The sequence below is a fragment of the Pleurodeles waltl genome, chromosome 2_2 (assembly GCF_031143425.1).
Source record: "Pleurodeles waltl isolate 20211129_DDA chromosome 2_2, aPleWal1.hap1.20221129, whole genome shotgun sequence".
NCBI lineage: Eukaryota > Metazoa > Chordata > Amphibia > Caudata > Salamandridae > Pleurodeles > Pleurodeles waltl.
Window position 1 is genome coordinate 648,212,353 of NC_090439.1, and position 20,679 is coordinate 648,233,031.

Here is a 20,679-nt window from a genome sequence, read left to right on the forward strand (position 1 = left end):
GCTGCACTTCAATCTGCCCCACTCCAATCCAAAATAATCTGCCCCACTCCAATCCAAAACAATCTGCCCCACTCCTGTCCACCCCACTCTAATCCTCCCCACTCCAGTTTGCCACACCCCACTTCAAAACACTCTCCCACGCCAATCTGCCACTCTCCCATCCAAAATAATATGCCCCACTCCTATCTGCCCCACTCCAATTTTCCCCTCTCCAGTCAGCCCAACTCCAGGCCAAAAGAATCTGTCCCACTCCAATCCGCACCACCCCAAATGCCCCACTTCAATCCAAAAACAATACACCCTACTCCAATACAATCCACTCCACTCCATCACAATTCACCCCACTCCATCACAATTCACCCCACTCCATCACAATTCACCCCACTTCCATCCAGTCCACCTCGCACTAGCCCAATACACCTCGCTCCAGTCCACCCTAAACAATCTTCCCCACTCCAATCCAAAGCAATCAGTTGCACTCCAGTTGCCTCACTCCAGTCTGCTCGACATTAATCCAAAACAATCTGCCTAACTCCAATCCAAAATTATTTCCTACTCAAATCTGCATCACTCCAATCCAAAAAAAAGTACGCCCTACTTCAATCTAGTCCACCTCACCCAAATCCAATCGGCCCACTCCATCCCAGTCCACCCCACACCAACCAAATCCACCCCACTGTAGTCCACCCAAATACAATCCAAAACAACCTGCTCCACTCCAAACTTAACCACTCCACCCTGCCCTACTCCAATCCATAACAATCTGCCCCATTCCAATCCAGTCCATCTCACCTCTATCAGTCTACCCCACTCAATCCCAATTCACCCCACTACAGTCCAGTCCACCCCACCTCAATCCAGCCTAGTCCAGTCCACCCCACTCCAATCCTATCCACCCCACTCTAGTCCACTCTACTACAGCCTGATCCACTTCACTCCAGTCCTATCCACCCCACTCAATCCATCCCAGTCCAACCCAACCCAGTCCAGCTCACCCTACTCCTATCCAACCTACCCTACTCCAGTCCAACCCCCTTCAAGTCCATTCTAACTCACCTCCCTGCAGTCCATCCCACCCCACTCAAATCATATCCACCCTACTCCAGTCCTCCCACACCACCCCAGTACATCCCACTCCAATACAGTCCACATTAATCTACCTTACACAAGTTCAATCCACCCCTCCGAACAACTGTAATCTACCCCAATTCAATCCAGTCCATCCCTCCCAATCACTCCAGTCCAAAACCCACTCCAACCCACCCCAAGCCAATCCACCACACTCAGTTCAATCCACCCCACCGTACTCCATACCACTCGAATACACCACATGCCTATCCAGTCCACCCCACCCCAATCCAACACACCCCAGTCTACCTAGTCAGTTCATCCCATTTCAATCCACCCACTCCACTCTAACCTAATCTAGCCCATCCCAGTCCAGCGCACTCCAAACCAATCCAGCCAGCTTTCCCCACTCCAATCCACTGCAACCCAATCCACCCCACCCCATCCCAGTTCACCCAGTCCAATCCATCCACCACACCCCATTCCAGTCCACCACACTCTACTCCAGTCCACCCACTCTGTCCCAATCCAGCTCTGCCCTCTCCAACCCATCCAGCTCGCCCGCTCCAATTCAATCCATCCAGCTAACCAATCCACTTCACTCCAGTCCAGTACACCCTGCGCCAGTCCAGCAAATCCAATCCTCCATACTTCAGTCCAGTCTAATCCACCCCACTTCAGCTATAGCACTTCAGTCTAAACCACCCACCCCAGTTCCTTCCACCTCATCCCATTTTGATCCACCTCACCCCATTCGACTCCAGTCCAATTCACCCCACTACTCCAATCCACCTACTCTGTCCCAATCCAGTTCGCCGCCTCGCACCCATCCAGCCCACTCCAACCCATCGAGCCAACCAATCCACGTCACTCCACTCCAATCCAGTGAATCCAATCCACCCCACTCAGTCTAATCCACCCCACCCCAGCTATAGCACTCCACTCCGAACCACCCACCCCAAATCAATCTAATCCACTCCACCCCAGTTCCAACCACCTCATCCCATTTCATTCCACCTCACCCCACTAAACTCCAATCCAATCCACCCCTCTCCAGGGGCTGCTCATCCGCTATGGCGGAGTAGTGTTGCTCCCCCACATGCAGCAGCTGCAAAACATTTGCAGTAAAAACATAATAAACTTTGTTTATTATGCTTTTACTGCAAAAGGGGTGGGGCCACAGGTGTGACAGGGCTCCCCCTCAGTGCACATCTGTGTTTGGCCGGCCGTCTCAGGCCGGCCAAACATACGTGCACAGTAGGCTCTGTCCAACCCGGCAACGCAGTGCCAGATTGGAGAGAGCAGGCAAAGGCTCCCACTCCGCCTCAGAGCACCCAGCCAGGACGCTCCGTCCAATCCTACCTCTGTTAAAGTAGCTGTTGGATTGGACGCAGGGCAGGCTGTAAGCATCAGCCTGTCCCTGCAGATGAGGAGCTATTCGGAGATGGGGAGGTGAAACAGGAAAGGTAAGGGTTTTTTGTATTTGTTTTTTTGGTCCTTTTGGAGTCAAAGAAACTAGATATATTGTGTCTTACTGAAACTTGGTTGTAGGATTGCTCAGACCTGGATCTCTATGCAGCAATTCCAAAGGGGTATGAGGTGATTTGACATGATAGAGAAAAGGGGTTGACTCTCAATTCTTAGATCACACTTGCAAATCACTAGATGGGAAATAATTTCGACCAGGTAAAACTGCTTTTCACAATCATACTCTCAGATTAAGCAATCATTACATTACCGGTCTTTTATTGTATTGTCTGCCATGCTATTGCAGCAGTATTGGAGGGAGTTTAGTGAATGTTATACCCCTTATCTTACCCAAGGTCAAACTCTATAATTAAGGTGAGGGGTGTGGGTCCTCCTCCCCGACCCTATTTGGGCCCGATGCCCACCCGGCTCCCTGCATAGTTCCCGAGCCGGCATTGCTCCCGTCTGGCAGAATCAGGATTCTGTCTATGCTCCCTCCAGGCAGGAACAATTTCTCTTTCCATGCCAAAAACATTAGTTTGCTCCTACCCGCTGGAAGCATGATTAAATCTTCCTCTGAGTGGGAGGAGACTTGTCTTCCCTGCCCGCACTCATGCAGGCAGGAAGGCTTGCTTGCTCCCGGCTGGTTTGAGACTTAAAAATGCTCCGTAGGGACATTTCTGGGCAGTTGGGTTTGAGGGACCAGGTTATTTTAGGGTCCCTCAAACCAAACTGTCCAGATATACAAATATCTCTAAACCTTAATTTTTTTAATGCTACTGTATAGATTTACAGCAAATCAAAAACGGTAAATTTGAGACAGGCCTACAGTTTGACAATTGGAGCAAGTATATTTCTTTAGGATTGGAAGAATTGGCGCATTCGTCCACTGTTAAAGGCAGACTGCACATATCTGTAATGACAGGTGCCAAAGAATCCACTGCTAAAAGATAGCATAAGGTGGACTGTGGGTAACCCCATTTTATTGTTAGTATTGACGCTTTCATTACAATCACCTCTAATGGTACATGAAAGTATTATGTGTGGTGTAGCATAATGAACGATGCACGGGTGCTCTGCTCTCATACTCTCACTAATAAAGTTTTTACTGTTAATGTTTATCTTTCGGTAAAACAATGCTGCAAAAGAAACAAAGCTCTGTAGAAGCATCAATCTTCATTTTAGAAAAAGAGAGAAAACAAATCTTTAACTGCTCTAAAGACTTCTCGGCCTGAGTTCTCCGCCTCTAGGATTTTACTGAAATAATATGCTGTTTTGTCAGCCTCCAGAGCTTTAACACATTTTCAATTCAGATTTGCATATCTTACCATGGAGGAACGGAGTTGGAGGCTGAAGTGCAGACCCATAATGACTCCTGAAGTAACAGACAGACACCCTCACCAGACATTACTAGCATCCCTACATACAAGGCCCACAAAGTGTGACAAAGAAGATGTGAGCTGTACTTAACTAAGTCCATATGTTTGCTTGCAGGCTATGAGTGACAGGGTTTAGAGGATAGCTGAGAGGCGGGAAGGACTGAGGCATAAAGTTTAGAAGAAGAGCAGAGACCATATGAAGCATTGTGCTGGTCTGTAGTATTTTCTGCTCTTTTAGTGGTGGGTCTAACAAACCGTTCCGACTGCTATGTCATGCTGAAATGCAGTGGCGTGTGACTTTTCAGTTAATGCTCTTCTGAATACATGGAGTGCCATCACCTCCATTACATTTAGGGACAGTAAGACGTAGCGGCGCTACATGCACATTGCGTCAGCAATATGGAAGAGGCTGGCCTGCTACACGAGGAAAAACTGCCACAGAGGCAGGGACAATACTCTCTAAATAAAAACGTTGAGTGGACTGCTTTAAAGACTTAGGGACATAGTTGTGATCAGAAAGACCATTGTGGGTGGGGCTCAGCAGATTATCATGCAGAAGCACTGATAGGGTTAGGAAGACACTGAGGAAGGGGCACTTCTGTGCAACAAGTTAAAGAGAAAAGTCAGCACAGGTAAAACACACGTTTTGATTCAGCTGAATCGTTAGAATGGAAATAGTAATTTGCATCAAGAGATGCTGAAAACTCCATCATATCCCACCTCTTTCAGTGACATGCCGGCACTGACAGGAAAATGCATGATAACTAAATCCTTGCAATGTCTTATTTATGCAATCCATTAACTTTCATAAAATACGCTTTAAGCTGTTTGTGAAACATCAAGTCCCATTATATTTTGTGCACCTGAAAATGTGCCCTTCATACAGTATAGTGAGAATCCTTCCTCATCACTTGTAGGCCTCTCCCCTTCTGGAATTCCACCACAAGTTTCTCTCTGTCTTAGGGCATGCATGTATGCTGCCTAGCACACTCCTGAGAGATTCGTTCCTTACTTTATTCTTGGGTGACTGGTCTTTATTTTTGAGCTATGTATTTTTTAAACATGATATCTCGGAGACTGGCAACTTAATTTTTTTTTTAAAGGAAATGAGACAGGCAAACGTTTGGAATAATGTAGTTATATGGAGGGCTGCATACAAACTTGGTTGATGTTCCAGTGGGCTCCGCTGAACTGATGTTTTCTGCTGCTACAAAGTACCTGAGGCAGAGTTACTATAAAGATCATCTTTGCTGGACTATGATTTATTTTTATTTTTTATTGCTGGTGCCCTGGTTAGGAAACCCTCTATTTCTGACCTTCTCATCTTCAATCCCATCGATTCACCAGTTGGTGCTTTTACCTCCTGGGATGTGTCCTGTGCGATCAGTTGCCGCTCGTGCTGCAGGCTGCGTCTTCGACGTGGAACATCTCCCTGCTACCTGCAGCGCTTGATCTTGTGACTAGTCTGCGAACTTTGAGGGAAAATACACCCTGTGGCCGGCACACTGTTCTATCTTGCCTCATCAGCCCAATCCGTCTCAGGATGGGGCGCAGTGGGAGTTTTTCTTGCATGAAATTCTGTGAAAAATTTCATTGGTGTGCCGTCTCTGTTAAAAATGTTTCAGCAGAGCACTAAAAATGTAATACTGGTAGTGCTCTGCTACTATCCAGTGGCACCAAAATGGTAGGGAAGATACCTTTCTGGTGGGGTTTTACTGGTGAAAATGCGTTCAAACCAGAAAGCCGAAGTAAACTGGAGGTTTTCCATCTAGTTTGCAGTGTTTCAAATTGTAAACATTTCACAATGTCTATAATGTGCCAAATGTCTAGTGTTTACTTGAGTTATTTTGCCTGATCCTGCTTCCTTCACGCTTTTCCGTCTAAGTTCTCTTATGTTAATTTTGGTTGTTTGATTGTTAACACTTCTTTAAATAGACGAGTAATAAATTGATATTGGCGTTTTATTTGAAATAACAGTTTCATGAAACATTGTGTTTCCAGAGTGCGGTTATGATGCAGAGGCGACGAGAAGGTGTGAAACCTACAATGCCAACAGCTGAACAACGGAAGATTATCTTGGAATCTATAGGAGGAGTGCCATACTGATGGCACTAGTTTCTTATGTAAATTAACATGTTTTGGAATGCAACTATTTTAATCTTGGTCTTTAGAACCTCTAAAGAGTTTGAAATAATAGAGTACTTTAACAACTTACCAGTGTTTTAATGTGAAATTGATTGACTTGATTTGGCTGGGGACAATTTTTTAGCAAGGAGGTCTCTACAAAGCACTAACACTGAAGATAGAAACATGCATTCGGCTTCATCAGTGCATGTGTTTTTATAACTAAATACACTTCATCCCAAACTTAAAACAGGCATGTTTATTTGTAAGAGGTAACCTTATACGAGCCTAGCACATGTAGATACTGAAACAGAGAAGCATAGTAAAATGTTTAGAGAAATTGTTATCCGAAACACCAGTCTTTCCATTTACCATAAATGTTTCATGCTTGCCATAAAAGATTGTTCAGTGTTATGCCACACTTTATTTGAACCATTGATAGTAAAACTGCAAGCATGGCCTTTAAAGGTAGAGCCTTACTTTATATTGATTGTTGTTAGTATCACATGAGCACATGCTATTGTAACTTATATCAATTGAAATGCAGTGTTCAACATTAATGTTAGAAATTGGGTTTTTGGTTGGCAGTCAGGTTACCCTCTGTCCAAGCAAGAACCCTCACTCTAGTCAGGGTAAGTCACACACAATCCAAAATTATCCCGGGCCCACCCTCTGGTATCTTGACACGAGCAGTAAGGCTTAACTTAGAAGGCAATGTGTAAAGTATTTGTGCAATAAATCATACAATAACACAATATAGCACCACAAAAATACACCACACAGTGTTTAGAAAAATATATAATATTTATCAGGATAATTGTAGGTCAAAACGAATAAAGATGCAATGTGAAATTGTAGAGATATCACTGAAAAATGATATAAAGTGTCTTAAGTCTTTAAAAAGCAAACAAAGTCTCTTTCAAGCACAAAGTACCTGGTTTAAAGTGGAAAATCTCCGCAAAGGGCCACAGAAGAAGAGATACGTGGAAAAATGGTGTGTGCGTCGATTTCTCCCCTGCACACACGGACTTGCGTCATTTTTCACGCGGGGAAGTCGTGCGTCGTTTTCCGGCGCGCAGACAATCTTTCTGTTGGTCGCAGGATTACCAGATGTCCTGGGGTCTGTGTGTGGATTCTTCGGCTTGTTTTCCGGCTGCGTGTCGTTCCGGGAGGCTGTGCGTGGAATTCTCGTTCTCACGGCAAGCGTCGTGTCGATTTCCCCTCTGAAAGTCGGGCGGCGTTGTCCTTGCGAGGCCGTGCGTCGAAGTTCCGGTCGCCCCGAAGGTGTCGCGTCGGTGTGCGGCTATTTTCTCGCTGCGGAGCAAGCTGTGCGTCGAAAATGTTCGTCGCACGAAGAGTCCAAATGAACAAGAAAAGTCTTTTTGGTCCTGATACTTCAGGGAACAGGAGGCAAGCTCTATCCAAGCCCTTGGAGAGCACTTTTACAGCCAGACAAGAGTTCAGCAAGGCAGCAGGGCAACAGCAAGGCAGCAGTTCTTTGTAGAAAGCAGACAGGTGAGTCCTTTAGGCAGCCAGGCAGTTCTTTTTGGCAGGAAGCAGGTTCTGATTCATGTTTCTTCTCCAGCAAGTGTCTGATGAGGTAGGGCAGAGGCCCTGTTTTATGCCCAAATGTGCCTTTGAAGTGGGGGAGACTTCAAAGAGTGGCTAAGAAGTGCACCAGGACCCCTTTCAGTTCAATCCTGTCTGCCAGGGTCCCAGTAGGGGGTGTGGCAGTCCTTTGTGTGAGAGCAGGCCCTCCACCCTCCCAGCCCAGGAAGACCCATTCAAAATGCAGATGTATGCAAGTGAGGCTGAGTACCCTGTGTTTGGGGTGTGTCTGAGTGAATGCACAAGGAGCTGTCAACTAAGCCCAGCCAGACGTGGGCACAGAAAGATTTAAGTGTAAAGAAATGTTCACTTTCTAAAAATGGCATTTCTAGAATAGTAATATTAAATCCAACTTCACCAGTCAGAAGGATTTGGTATTACCATTCTGGCCATACTAAATATGACTTTCCTACTCCTTTCAGATCAGCAGCTACCACTTCAATACTGTACGAGGGCAGCCCCAATGTTAGCCTATAAAGGGAGCAGGCCTCACAGTAGTGTAAAAACAAATTTAGGAGTTTTACACTACCAGGACATGCAAACTACACAGGTACATGTTCTGCCTTTCACCCACACAGCACCCTGATCTAGGGGTTACCTAGGGCACACATTAGAGGTGACTTATATGTGGAGAAAGGGGGGGGGTTTAGGCTTGGCAAGTAATTTTAAATGCCAAGTCGAGGTGACAGTGAAACTGCAGACACAGGCCTTGCAATGGCAGGCCTGAGACAAGGTAAAGGGGCTACTTAAGTGGGTGGCACAACCAGTGCTGCAGGCCAAGTAGTAGCATTTAATCTACAGGCCCTAGGCACCTATAGTGCACATTACTAGGGACTTATAAGTAAATTAAATAGTCCAATCCGGTATGATCCAAGGTTACCATGTTTAAAGGGAGAGAGCATATGCACTTTAGCACTGGTTAGCAGTGGTAAAGTGCACAGTCTAAAAGCCAGCAAAAACAGTGTCCAAAAAGTGGAGGGAGGCAGGCAAAAAGTTAGGGGTGACCACCCTAAGGCTGTCCGGTCTAACAATTAAGAGTTACCAAAGGTTCTTATTGTGGTAATATTTGTTGTGACATGGTGGGATGACATTAAAAACGTGTATTGCTATTTTAAAGATGGGGGGACCATGTTTCCACTGCTGAGTAGTGAACGATTGAAAGCAGCCACAGTATAATATTACTTAGCAAAACCTAACACAGAATGTTAAAATTAATGATGTAGGTTCAAATTGGACATAGATGTGGTTGCTGCCTTGCACTGTGAAACTCTAGTGCCCTCTTACTCCCAGTGGATGTTATTTTCTTTGTCATTCAAAAAGAACAGAATGTTGAGCCTGTGGTGGAACTCAAAAACATTATAAAAGCAATAATTTCTTCAATGGCCCCCATGCTAGCTCTTTGTTACGTGAGTGAGAATATGAGCTAGGATCCACACTAGGCACTCCACCCTGGATTCTTCTGGGTCTCTAGGTTTCAGAAACGCTCATGGTTTGTATGGTTTCCTGGATACCGGCTGACCCGGTTTCCTGGATACCGGCTGACCCAGTTCCCGTTTACTTCTGTGATTTCCCCCAGACAAATTTGAATATAAAATCTTGTTTTAGGTATAATTTTGACACTTGCAGGAAATTCAGTATTTAAAAAAAAAAAAAAAAGAAATGTGCATGAAACGTTGCAAAAACCTCAAGTCCCTTGTTTCTTCAAACTTTCCGAAATGTTCAGCTACTGGTAATTGCGATAGACTGGGATGTGGCATGAGTAATTAGCACTGGCTGAAATTGTCAAGCACTCTACCCATCCTTTTTTTTTTTAATTTTTTTTTTTTTTATACCTACTTCATTGCAACACCCTTAGTGAGACAAGTATGCCCAGATGTGGGGCCTGTGCACTTTGTGCCACTGGAACCAGACTATACCTTACTGACTATCTCTAATAATGGTGGAACTGAGTCTTGACTTGCTTCTTTTCTGGGTGAGGGAGGACCTTGCCTGGCAATTCAGGTAGAGTGTTCTTAATGGGGCAGGGTCAAAACTGATTTGCATATGGCTCGGTCCAAACTGAGGTGACATAGTGTGCAAAATAATGATGGACTGGGATACAGCCCTGAATGACTACTTGTGGCTGAGATCAATTCAAACATCCAATTCATCACTTTTTTAATGTACTATGGTGTACTACGTCCCTGTCGGTAAAAATAAATCTCAGGCTGTGAGGGAAGTTCTTCCCTGGCAGCTTGAGTTAGGGGTATATTATAAGGAATCCCACTGGCGTGAGCAACAGAGGGGGTTCCCTGCCATTAGTACCATATTCTCTGCACTTCCGTAGTACGGAGGATGTGAACATACCTTTTAGTGATCAAACATGAACTGACCTCACAGGAAAGGACGTAAACTCCGTTTTAGAGTGGGGAAACTTGAGTTAAGGTTCAGTGGTCAGTGCACCATCTTGGTAAGGTCAGGTTATAAGGCTAGGCCCCAATTATTTTCAGGAAATCGTGATGTTTGGTTAGTGAAGCACAACTGTGGCAACCTCTATACCATACTGGAGTCCAGGACCGGGCTGCCTCCTTTCGCACCTGGTGCTCCAGGGACCTGTGGAAAATTATTTCTGGTGACTACGCATGATGATGTTCAAGAGTTTGTGCAGCACGATTGCTCAGCACACACAGAGCATGACGTCCCAGGTATGCGTAGGCCTGCTTCATAAGGATTGTTTATCTGCTTCATAAATATATTCAGGTTTGTAAAGATCTTGAAGTAACTCATTGCAGAGCTGTAGCACTATGCTCCTGTCATGAAGCTCCAGGCTTGAAAGGGTGCTGTCATAGACATTAAGCTAATAAAGGGACATGGTAGTCTATCCAGTGAATCAGAAATTGAAGATTCCTTCACAGCTTCTAAGAATCATAATGTTTCTGAACCTCTTATTCTGATGGATAATTTTACCTGGAGAAGCCTCACCGTTGGAATAGTCCATATGCGCCAGACTGGAAATGGACACTTCAAAGATCTTATTGCTGGTAAGGGGCACTGGCTTCAAATCAACAGCAGAATTGACCTGAGGTGCTATCACTGAAGCCATATAGCACCCACCCTGGCATAACCGCGTCTGTTCCCTCTTTTTTTTCTGTGCATTCAACACGGTTCAGACTATGCCATACGCAGATTATCTTATTTGACCATCCACCCTAAATAAATCAAGGAAAAGGATGACAAGTTCTTCATAGCTTGCACCAAGGATAACAGACAAAGTCGTTGTCACTCAAGGACCCATTCCCTGTCCCCATCACCCCACCCCTCAGACACAAAGCGGCGTAAGCAACACAAACATAGGAAGGGTATGTCCCTCCCACAGGATCTTCGTCCTAGGAACTGGAGTTGGTTGTCGTGGAGTTAACTATCCTCCAAGGAGCACTGCACCTTTGACTCTGCAGAACCTAGAGCCACCCCAGTCTCCTTCTGCTCCATCACCAATACATTCCTTACTGGAGAATGTGTTGCTGACAAGATTCTTTCAGAATTGCTGACTCCAAGCACTGACCAAGCCGCATTATTTAATGCCCTGTACAACATTTTTGCCAGAGTGTTGGTTCCATGGGGCCTGACGCCATACCAAATGACACTATGTGAGATTCCAGTGTTTATTCCTCTGGCTCTCATGCCGTTTGGCTCCATCCCACCAGAACTGACGTCCGCTCCTCCTGCCTTTGAACTGGCTTTATAGTACACCATGCTGCAACTGCCTAGACCTTGGATGGCTCCACCCAACCTCCGCTATCGGCTCCAGTCTCAGAAGTCGCACTAAAGAGCAGATGAAGACTTTAGGCATGGTGGCTTCTTGATCAGGAGGATTACAGAAGAAGAATCTACAACTTATTTGGGATGGAATGAGAACCCACCTCCCTTCCTACCCCCCCCCCCTCCCCCCCTAGATCTTATATGCCTGTGGTGGAGATGATGATGACGATGGAATAGACCATGAACACGAGCTCAAGGGGTGCTCTCCAGCCAGTGGGCTGGACACCTCACCTGAATTGGTGATGGAGTTTCCACCTGGACCCCCTGCCCCGAAGGTAATGTACTTTCATTTGGTGGTCAAAAAAAGGCAGCACAGGTGTTGGACAAATGAATGAATACTTTATTGCAAAATTAATTAAAATCACTACAGCTCCCCAACCAGTACAATCGTAGTATAGCTTTTCACAACATGTAGTCGTAGGTAAAAAGGTTAAATACTTTAAAAAACGTTTTTTAATATAAAAAGTATTTCTTTAAAAACTGTTCACCAAAAATGCCTCTTTAAAAGATTCTACATATCGTAGTACTTGGCCCCTATACCGGAGTCGGAGTACGATGTTAATTCTTTCATATGGATTGTTCGTTGTTGGACCTCGTGCAAAGAGTACCATAAGGTGATTTCATATAGATTGGTCATTAAAATGTGCACATCATTAAATAATGTGATAAAAGTACTCATGTAAGTTAATCAGCATTAAAACACTAAACTTAGTTAGAAAAGAACAGTGACCTTGTGCATAAATCTGTTCCATGGTCACCAGCAATCCTTCAAATCAACTGAAGCAACGTAAGAATGCGTGCAAATGAACAGAATAAATGCAAAATCTGCCATGTGCAAAATAGCAAGATGCTAGGCAAAACCTTCCAAGTAAATTGGTCGTACGTTTAATTTTTTTCTTTGTTGTGGCTCTGCAGCATGGCTTCTTTCAGATAGGTTCTTAGCGCCAGCATTAATTTGCCAAATTTGGACAGATCTGAGGGGGGGGATGTGTAGGAGGGTTGCCTGGTTTGTAGTGGGTACCTAAGGTACTTACTCCAGTATTGGAACTTCCATAGATTCCCACGCTTGAATCATTCCCCGTCGTCGAGATGGGAGTCCCTGGTACATTCAACCAAGCAGTGTTGACATAGATATAACCCAATGGCCCTAGGCCTCTTAATTTAACAGTCTTATCAGTCATTTTAAGAAAAAAGGACCAAACTTGAACATTCACCAATCAGAAGACACCACCCTCTAGAACCCTCCTGAGAGAAGCTCCAGTACCTCAGATTTTCTACAGCACGTCATGCTAGGGAGTCTCCTCAGAGCTCTGCTCTTTCTTCACACTTTTGGATTAGCTCTAAGCTGATTTTTTTCTGCTAAACGTGTTTTGACTGTGGGTAAGGCCCACATCATGTCTGACAAGGAAAAGAAGGGTTTATTCAGATCCTGCAAGACCTGTGGCAAAAAGAGACTACATTCTGAAGACCGTCATCAGGACTGCATATACTGCCTTTATCCAGACCACTCAGCTAAGGACTGTAAGGTTTGACATACCTTTTCTGCTAAGACTGAAGAATAGAGAAGGCAGATTATTGTTAATGGTGCAAAGACTTAAGTCCAGAGATAATCCAGTCTCTGATTCAGATAGTGATGACTCCTCAACATCGTCCAAAAAGTCATCAAAAAGGGCTAGATCACATTCAAGATCTTCTTCAGAGCAGTCAAGAAAAGCCCACAAAAAAAACACCTCAGGGTCTTACAAATGCTGCAGCCCTTCCACTTCGCCTCATAGGTTCTCCAAAAAAGGGGACGAGGTCATGCCAGCAGCTCTGAAAGGCACATAAAGTAATCTTCTGTACCTCCATCTGTGTCTGCTGCACCTTTTAAAAGGCCCTAATCTGCTTCTGGGGAAAAGACTATACCGTTGACGACAACCTCATCGTCGATGACGTCGGTGAGTGCCTTTTCACCGTTGACAGCGGTTTCCATTTGTTCAGCGCTGACAGCAGTCCTGATGACGAGCATACGACAGTCGATGAGGACACCGTCGACGATGTCATTGTCGGTGAGGATCTACACGTCATCATTGTCGATGGCAGTAACAATGGTGTCCGCGTCGTCATTGTTGACGGTAGATTCTTCAGTAAGGCTATTGACGATTAAGATCTCCATGCATTTGTCGTCGACTCCACCGTCGAAGGCTATATCTGTGCCATGGGCGACACCATTGAGGGAAAAACAGCACAGAAGCCAGGAAAACACTTACCCCCAGCATACTTCACCTAGTAAAGTGACCCCTCTCATGCCAGTACATCTGCAGGAGGGTGATGAGTCAGTCGACGAGGGACCATTTAGAGCAGCACATAACCCCTCACAGTTAAATGTGAAGTATCAAGAGGAGGATGATGAGTATGGCGAGACCTATGGCCCACAGTACTATGTAGAGGATCAGGCATACCAGGAGGATGCATACATACCAAGCTCTTTGCTGTCTGATCTCAGGGCAATGCTTGCTGATTACAGTAAGCATTTCCCACCTCAGGAACAGAGACAACCACAACCTCCTTCGTCGCCCGTTCCAAGGGTTACCACTCCACGTCAGAGGCCAACCTCTTTGCCACTAGAGAATGTGGCCATGCCCTATATGACATACCACAGGACACTGACATTTCGGAAGGGGATCAAGGAGAGCTCCTTGACACTCAGTTGGAGTGGGAGGAATATGTAATTCCAGCTCCTCCTCCTTCTCAGCCGAAAGTGGATTCTCCTCCAGATGACATCGGGGGATTCCATAATCTCCTGGAGAGAGAGGCTAAACGGTCTTCTCTTCCAATGCCATCCAAGCAAACAGATTGCTTTTTATGATTTTAAGGAACCGTTACAAAAATCTGTACGCTCCATACCATTAGTCCTCTTCTTATGGGAAGAGGGTTTGAAAGTCATGCGCAACCCTCCTACGGTCATGGCAGTGCTTCCTCGGCTGGACACATAGTACAGGGCACCGGAGGGTGCCCCAGCATGTCTGACTGGTCACCCTCATCCAGATTCAGTAGTCGCTCAGGCGGCACAGAGAAGGTCCAAAAGTCCCTTTGCTCCAATTTCCGCACCTCCGGACAAAGAGGGTAGACAGTTGGATAATATTGGAAAGAGGTTTTTGTCAATGTCTAGCCTCGTTATAAGTGCAGCTAACTGCCTGGCAGTGTTAACCAGATATGACGGACAACTATGGGCAGACATCGCCCGCATATTGACCAGTTGCTGCAGGATGTTAAGTCGGAGGCGAAGAAGACATTACATGAGGGAGAGCGTACGTCAGCGGAACTGATAGATTGTACTATGGATATAGCCACGACTGCGTTTCGTCAGTTCACAGGGGTGGCCGTCCTTCGGAGGCAAGGCTGGTTAAAGGCTACATTGTTCCGTCCTGAGGTTCAGAATAAAATCTTAGATCTCCGTTTGGATGGCCAGGTATTGTTCAGGAAACATATTGACGAGACACTGCTGTCAATTAAATCTGACAGAGATGCTGCAAAATCGTTGGGAATTCTCCAGTTTTGGAAACGTTCCTTTTGAGCCACAAGAGGACATGGAATGCCTTCATATAGGGGAGGCTACCAGCAATACAGGTACTCGACATATCCTTCCTCCACTCAGCAGTTTTGTCAATACTACACACAAAGGCAACCACCACAAGCGGCTTATGCAGATCTGGCTCTAGAAGACGCTCAGCTCGCCCTGATAAAGACTCAGCTCGCCAAGCGTGATACACCTAAAGCTCCGGCTGCATCAGACCATCCTCATCCGGTTCTAGGCGGAAAGATATCCCTGTTTTTCCAACAAAGGCAAGCCATAACATTGGACAAGTCTAGAGTTTGTCCAGATGCCTCCCAATCCTCCTCGCAGATTTCACCGAAGTATCTAGAACAACTCAAAAGGGAGATCAACAAAATGCTCCTCAAAGGAGCAATAGAGAGTACCCCCATCACAGCGAGGAAGGGTTTTTTACTCAAGGTTCTTTCTCATTCGCAAAAAGTGGAAGGACTGGAGTCTGATCCTCGACCTCCGAGAATTACCGCCTACTTGAAAAAACAATCCTTCCGCATGATAAGCCTACAGGATGTCCTTCTGCGATTGAACCAGGGAGATTTTATGTCTACACTAGACCTAAAGGATGCATATTTCCACATCCCCATCCACCCAGCCAACAGACAATACCGGAGATTCATGGTAGCCGGAAGCCATTTTCAATTTAGAGTCCTCCCTTTTGGCATAAAGTCAGTTACCAGGATATTTACAAAGTGCTTAGCGCCGATTGCAGCCTTTCTCAGGAGATGACATCCGGTATTCCCATACCTAGACGATTGGCAAACACCTACACAGGAGCGCGCCGGTCAACAAGAAAGTGCGTTTCCTTGCTCAGCAGTTTAGGCCTGACCCTCTACTGGGAGAAATCCAAACCCCTACCATCACGCAGGATCAGCTTTTTAGGAGTGAATCTGGACACTGTCCACCATGGCATGTCCCACTGTGGAGAGACAGCAAAAAAATATTAGCTCTAGCAAAATCGATTCAGAGAAAGGACTACATTTCAGTTCGCCTCTTCAAATCTTTACTGGGCATGATGTCATCATGCATACCTCTAGTTCCTCTCTGCAGGCTCAAAATGCGCCCCCTGCAAGAGCAGCTCCATCTACAATGGCTCCAGGATTCAGGAAGCTTCGAAGATCAGATAAACATAACTCCGGCAATGGTCAAAGCTCTAGTATGGTGGTCGCAAAAACATCATCTGTCTGTCGGCCTCTCGTTTCTCCATCGCCCAGCACCGTGGACTATCACCACAGATGCCTCCCTGGAAGGTTGCAGAGCTGTTTTACAAGACCTGCGAGGAAGTGGCAATCTGCTGGAGCTTAAAGCAGTTCATCTGGCTTTACAGGCTTTTCTCCCAAAGATTGCCGGCTCAGAGGAGGTAATAAGAACGGACAACACCACTACGATGCATTACCTCAACAAACCGGGAGGCACAAGATCTCTTTCTCTTTCCAGGGAAGCTCAAAGAATATGGAACTGGGCGTAGCAGCAAGGCATCAGGCTCAGAGCAGTGCACCTTCTAGGTATACAGAACAGAACAAAATAGCGGACTCACTCATCAGACAAAAATCGATGTGTCACGAATGGAAACTGGACCAGTCCACAGTCAATCACATTTTTGCCTAGTGGGGATGCCCAAATTCAACCTATTCACCAGTGGGTTGAACGCTAAATGCCAATACTTTGCAAGCTGGCATCACCAAAAGCGATCATGGGGAATGCGTTTTCCATAGCTTAGTCAGGAATCTTTGCATACGCTTTTCCTCCAATACCATTGATCCAGAGAGTCCTGATGAAGATGAAGAGGGAACCGTGATATTAATAGCTCTGTACTGGCCTCGCCAACATTGGTTCGCAGAGCTTCTACTTCTGTCAGTGAAGCCTCACATCCCACTGAAACCATGTCTGCATTTGCTGACAATGAGCAGCGGGCAGATACTGCATCCGGATCCTCAGTCAATGCGATTATCAGCATGGCTCCTGAGCACAGGGAATTTGCACATTTTAAATATTCCAAAGGAGTGCAGAGACATTCTATCCAAGGCCAGAGCAGCTAGCACCAATAAGGCTTACACTTGTAAGTGGAAAAGGTTTTGTTTGCGGTGTCACCAACAGCAAATTGATCCTCTTTCCTCACCACCGGAGTAAATATTGCCTTACTTACAGCATTTAGCGCAATCAGGACTTGCGCCTCCCTCTATAAAGGTGCACCTGGCAGCGATTGCATCGTACAGGCGCTCAAACTCTTCACCTTAGTTATGGTTCTCTAGATTGATAAAACAATTTCAGAGTCTTTCCTCCATTCAGGCCTCCTCCTCCTTTGTGGAATCTGAATATTGTTCTTGCGCAACTGATTAAGCAGCCTTTTGAGCCGATTCATCAAGCTTCTCTGAAATTCCTCTCCTGGAAAGTTGCCTTACTTGTGGCCCTCACATCAACCAGACGAGTCAGTGAGATACAAGCACTTTCCATACAAGAGCCGTTTTTACAAATCAAACAGGACAGACTACTCTTGCGCAGTAACCAGCATTTTATCCCAAAGGTCCCTTCGGATTTTCATCTGAATGAGCCCTTAGTTTTCAAGACATTTTTTCCAGATCTGTCGACTCCTGCGGAGAGAGCTTTGCACTCTTTAGGCATTAAAGGTGTGTTAAATTCAATTTGGACAGGACTAAATCTTTTCGCAGGTCCAGTCAACTGTTTGTGGCTTACAGTGCACCCAAGCGAGATCAACCGCCCTCCAAACAGTGCATCGCTTGATAGAGGTCTTCAACAATTCAATTTTGCCACCAGGCAGCGGGCAAGCCACTACATTCGTCTGTCCGTGCACATTCTACGCAAGCAGTTTTTTCTTCAGCAGCGCTGTTTGCTGGGGTCCCGCTGCAAGACATTTGTAGAGCAGCGACATGGAAAAGCTGCCATACGTTTACAAGACATCATTGTTTGGAAGCACTATCTCAAGGTGAGGTAGCGGTGGGTCAAGCAGTCCTCAGGAACCTCTTCCAGTGAAGGTGAGCTACTTCATTCATCCCACCTACTGATGTCAGGTATGTACATTGTGTATGACTAATAGCCTTAGATTCAGGTCCAATGCTTATGGTGATGTGATTATAATGTTAAAATAAAAAAGGGAAAAAGAATTTGATTTGAAAGTTTGGTGAATACTAACATGTTTTCTGTGTGTATCTTGAAAAGACTGCTAGTGTGTTACCAATGTGCATAGGTACTGCTCGCTACTCTGATTCCAGTATTGAAATCTATGAAAGTTCCAATACTGGAGTAAGAAAATTAGTTATTTACCTGTAACTTTAGTTCTCCAGTGTTGGAATCTTTCATAGATTCACATGCGACCCGCCCGCCTCCCCGGAGAAGCTCACTATCACCTCTTTCTCTTTGCCATGTTGTACGCACTTGTGCTCTGAAAATCTGAGGCACTGGAGCTTCTCTCAGGCAGGTTCTAGAAGATGGTGTCTTCTGAGTGGTGGATGTTCAAGTTTGGTCCTTTTTTCTTAAATTTACTCTGATAGATATAACCCAAGGGCCCTAGGCCTCTTAATTTGTCTGTCAACACTGCTTGGTTGAATGTACCTGGGACTCCCATCTCAACGACGGGGAATGATTCAAGCATGTGAATCTATGAAGGATTCAATATTGGAGAACTAAAGTTACAGGTAAGTAACTAATTTTCTTACCCCTTATACCAGGTCCAGTTATCCCTTATTAGTGAAATGTAGGCAGTCTAGCATCTTAGACTGACTAGCGGTAGCTGTAGCAGAGCAGCCAAGGCTGAACTAAGACATGCAAAGCTCTTGCAATACCTCTATAGTCACACAGTACTTATACAGAGTAAAAGACAATACTCACAGAGTTACCAAAAATGAAGGTACTTTATTTTAGTGACACAAGGCCAAAAATATCTTAGAGGCAATACTCCTACTGGAGGTAAGTATTATACACAATATATACACCGGTAACCGAAATCAGGTAAGTAAACAGTCATAGAATAGTGCAAGCAGTGGAAAACACAATAGATTGCCATGGGCCTAGGGGCAACACAAACCATATACTAAAATAGTGGAATGCAAAGGTCTGATTCCCCCCAGGCAAGTCTAGTGTGTAGAGGGGCACTGGGAGTGTAAGAAAACACCAAAGGTAAGGAAAGTACCCCAACCCAGAGCCCAGGAAAGCAGGACTGAAGTACAGCAAGTTTCCTCAGAAGACACAAGTCGTGATGAAGAATTATGCAAGAACCAAGCAAGACTGCAAGCAACAAACGATGGATTCCTGGACCTGAAGACCTGTGGAGAAAGGAGACCAAGTCTAGAAGCCGAAGAAGAGTCCAGGAAGAACAGGAGCCCCTGCCCACCTGGAAGAAGGTGCAAAAGTGGATTCTCCGGTTGGTAGAAAAGTACAGAAATGCACCAAAGAAGATTGCTGTGGGTCCTTGCTTGGTGCAAGAGATGTCCCATGTCGAGTTGTTGGATGCAGGCTGTTTGCTTTGCTGGATTCTGCCAACAAGCCTTGGTTCACGCAAGTACGTGTTTGGCGTCAGAGGAGCTGCCTGGACCCAGGAGGGAACCTGGGGGGTGGGGTGTCGGGTCTCAACTCAGACTGAGGAGATTGAGGGGGCTCTCCAGGCAGCACCCACTGGAGTCCCCAGACACTGGGATAAAGGAGTTGCAAAGTGCGGTCGTCGCAGCACTACAGAGGAGGATCCCACGCTGCCGGAGAACAACTCCGAGAGCTGTGCGTCGCAGGATGGAGTGCTTGGGACCTGGGCTACGCTGTGCACGAAGAGCTTGTGGAAGAAGTGCACAGAAGCCCAACGAGCTGCAGAAGACGCAATGCATGGGGGTACTGTCTGGCACAAGGAGGCAAGCTCCAACCGCCACCAAATGTAGACAGCTGGACCTTTGGACAGTCAGGATCACTTCGGTCCACCACCTGTGTTCCAGGGATCAGGCTCGTCGACAGGAGAGGAGTCCCAGAGTACCAGTCGCGCAGAGTTGTCTGCTGAAGCAGGGAAGTGACTATCAATCCATGGGAGATTCCTTTGGTTCTTCTGGTGTAAGGTGAAGACAGGCAGTCCTCAGAGCATGCACAACCTGGAAACTGTTGCAGTTGATGGCTGGAGTTGAAGTTGCAGGTCACAGGAGTCCTCCTGGGTGCTTTGTTGCAGTTACAGCAGTTGCTGGAGCAGTCTGCAGTTGATCCAACGGTCAGAAGCTGAAGCAGAGGAGTCCTGGAGGAATCTTGCAAACCGAATCTGAGGAAACACCAGAGGAGGGACCCTAAATAGCTCAGAGGGGAATTGGTCACCTAACCAGGTAAGCACCTATCAGGAGGGGTCTTTGACGTCACTTGCTGGCACTGGCCACTCTGATGCTCCCAGAGTGTCCCCACACCTTGGAAGATGGCTAACGCCAGGGACACACTGGAGGAGTTCTGGGCACCACCCCTGGGGTGGTGATGGAGAGGGGAGTGTTCTGATGGATACAACTACCTGTGGATTCCTCACCAAATGAATACTCCCATTGCGCCAGCATTCGACGAATGGTGAGGCATCCACAGGTAGCTAATGTATCCACCAGAAAAGACGTTACCGAAGGTAAGTAACTCGTTCGTCACTCCCCTTTCCTTTGTCCAGTTTTGCGCCAGAGCAGG

The 20,679-nt window shown here is 46.0% G+C and overlaps 1 protein-coding gene across 4 annotated transcripts in view; it reads left to right on the forward strand.

The window, feature by feature from the left end:
* Positions 1-6,128, forward strand: part of CHCHD7 (coiled-coil-helix-coiled-coil-helix domain containing 7) — a 254,313-nt gene extending 248,185 nt beyond the window's left edge. For all 4 annotated transcript variants that reach the window (XM_069220205.1, XM_069220203.1, XM_069220204.1 and 1 more), the window contains one exon: positions 5,916-6,128. In XM_069220205.1, the coding sequence (XP_069076306.1) occupies positions 5,916-6,020 (105 nt within the window). In that variant the 3' untranslated portion in view covers positions 6,021-6,128. The remainder of the gene's footprint in view (positions 1-5,915) is intronic.
* The last annotated feature ends 14,551 nt before the right edge of the window (positions 6,129-20,679 follow it).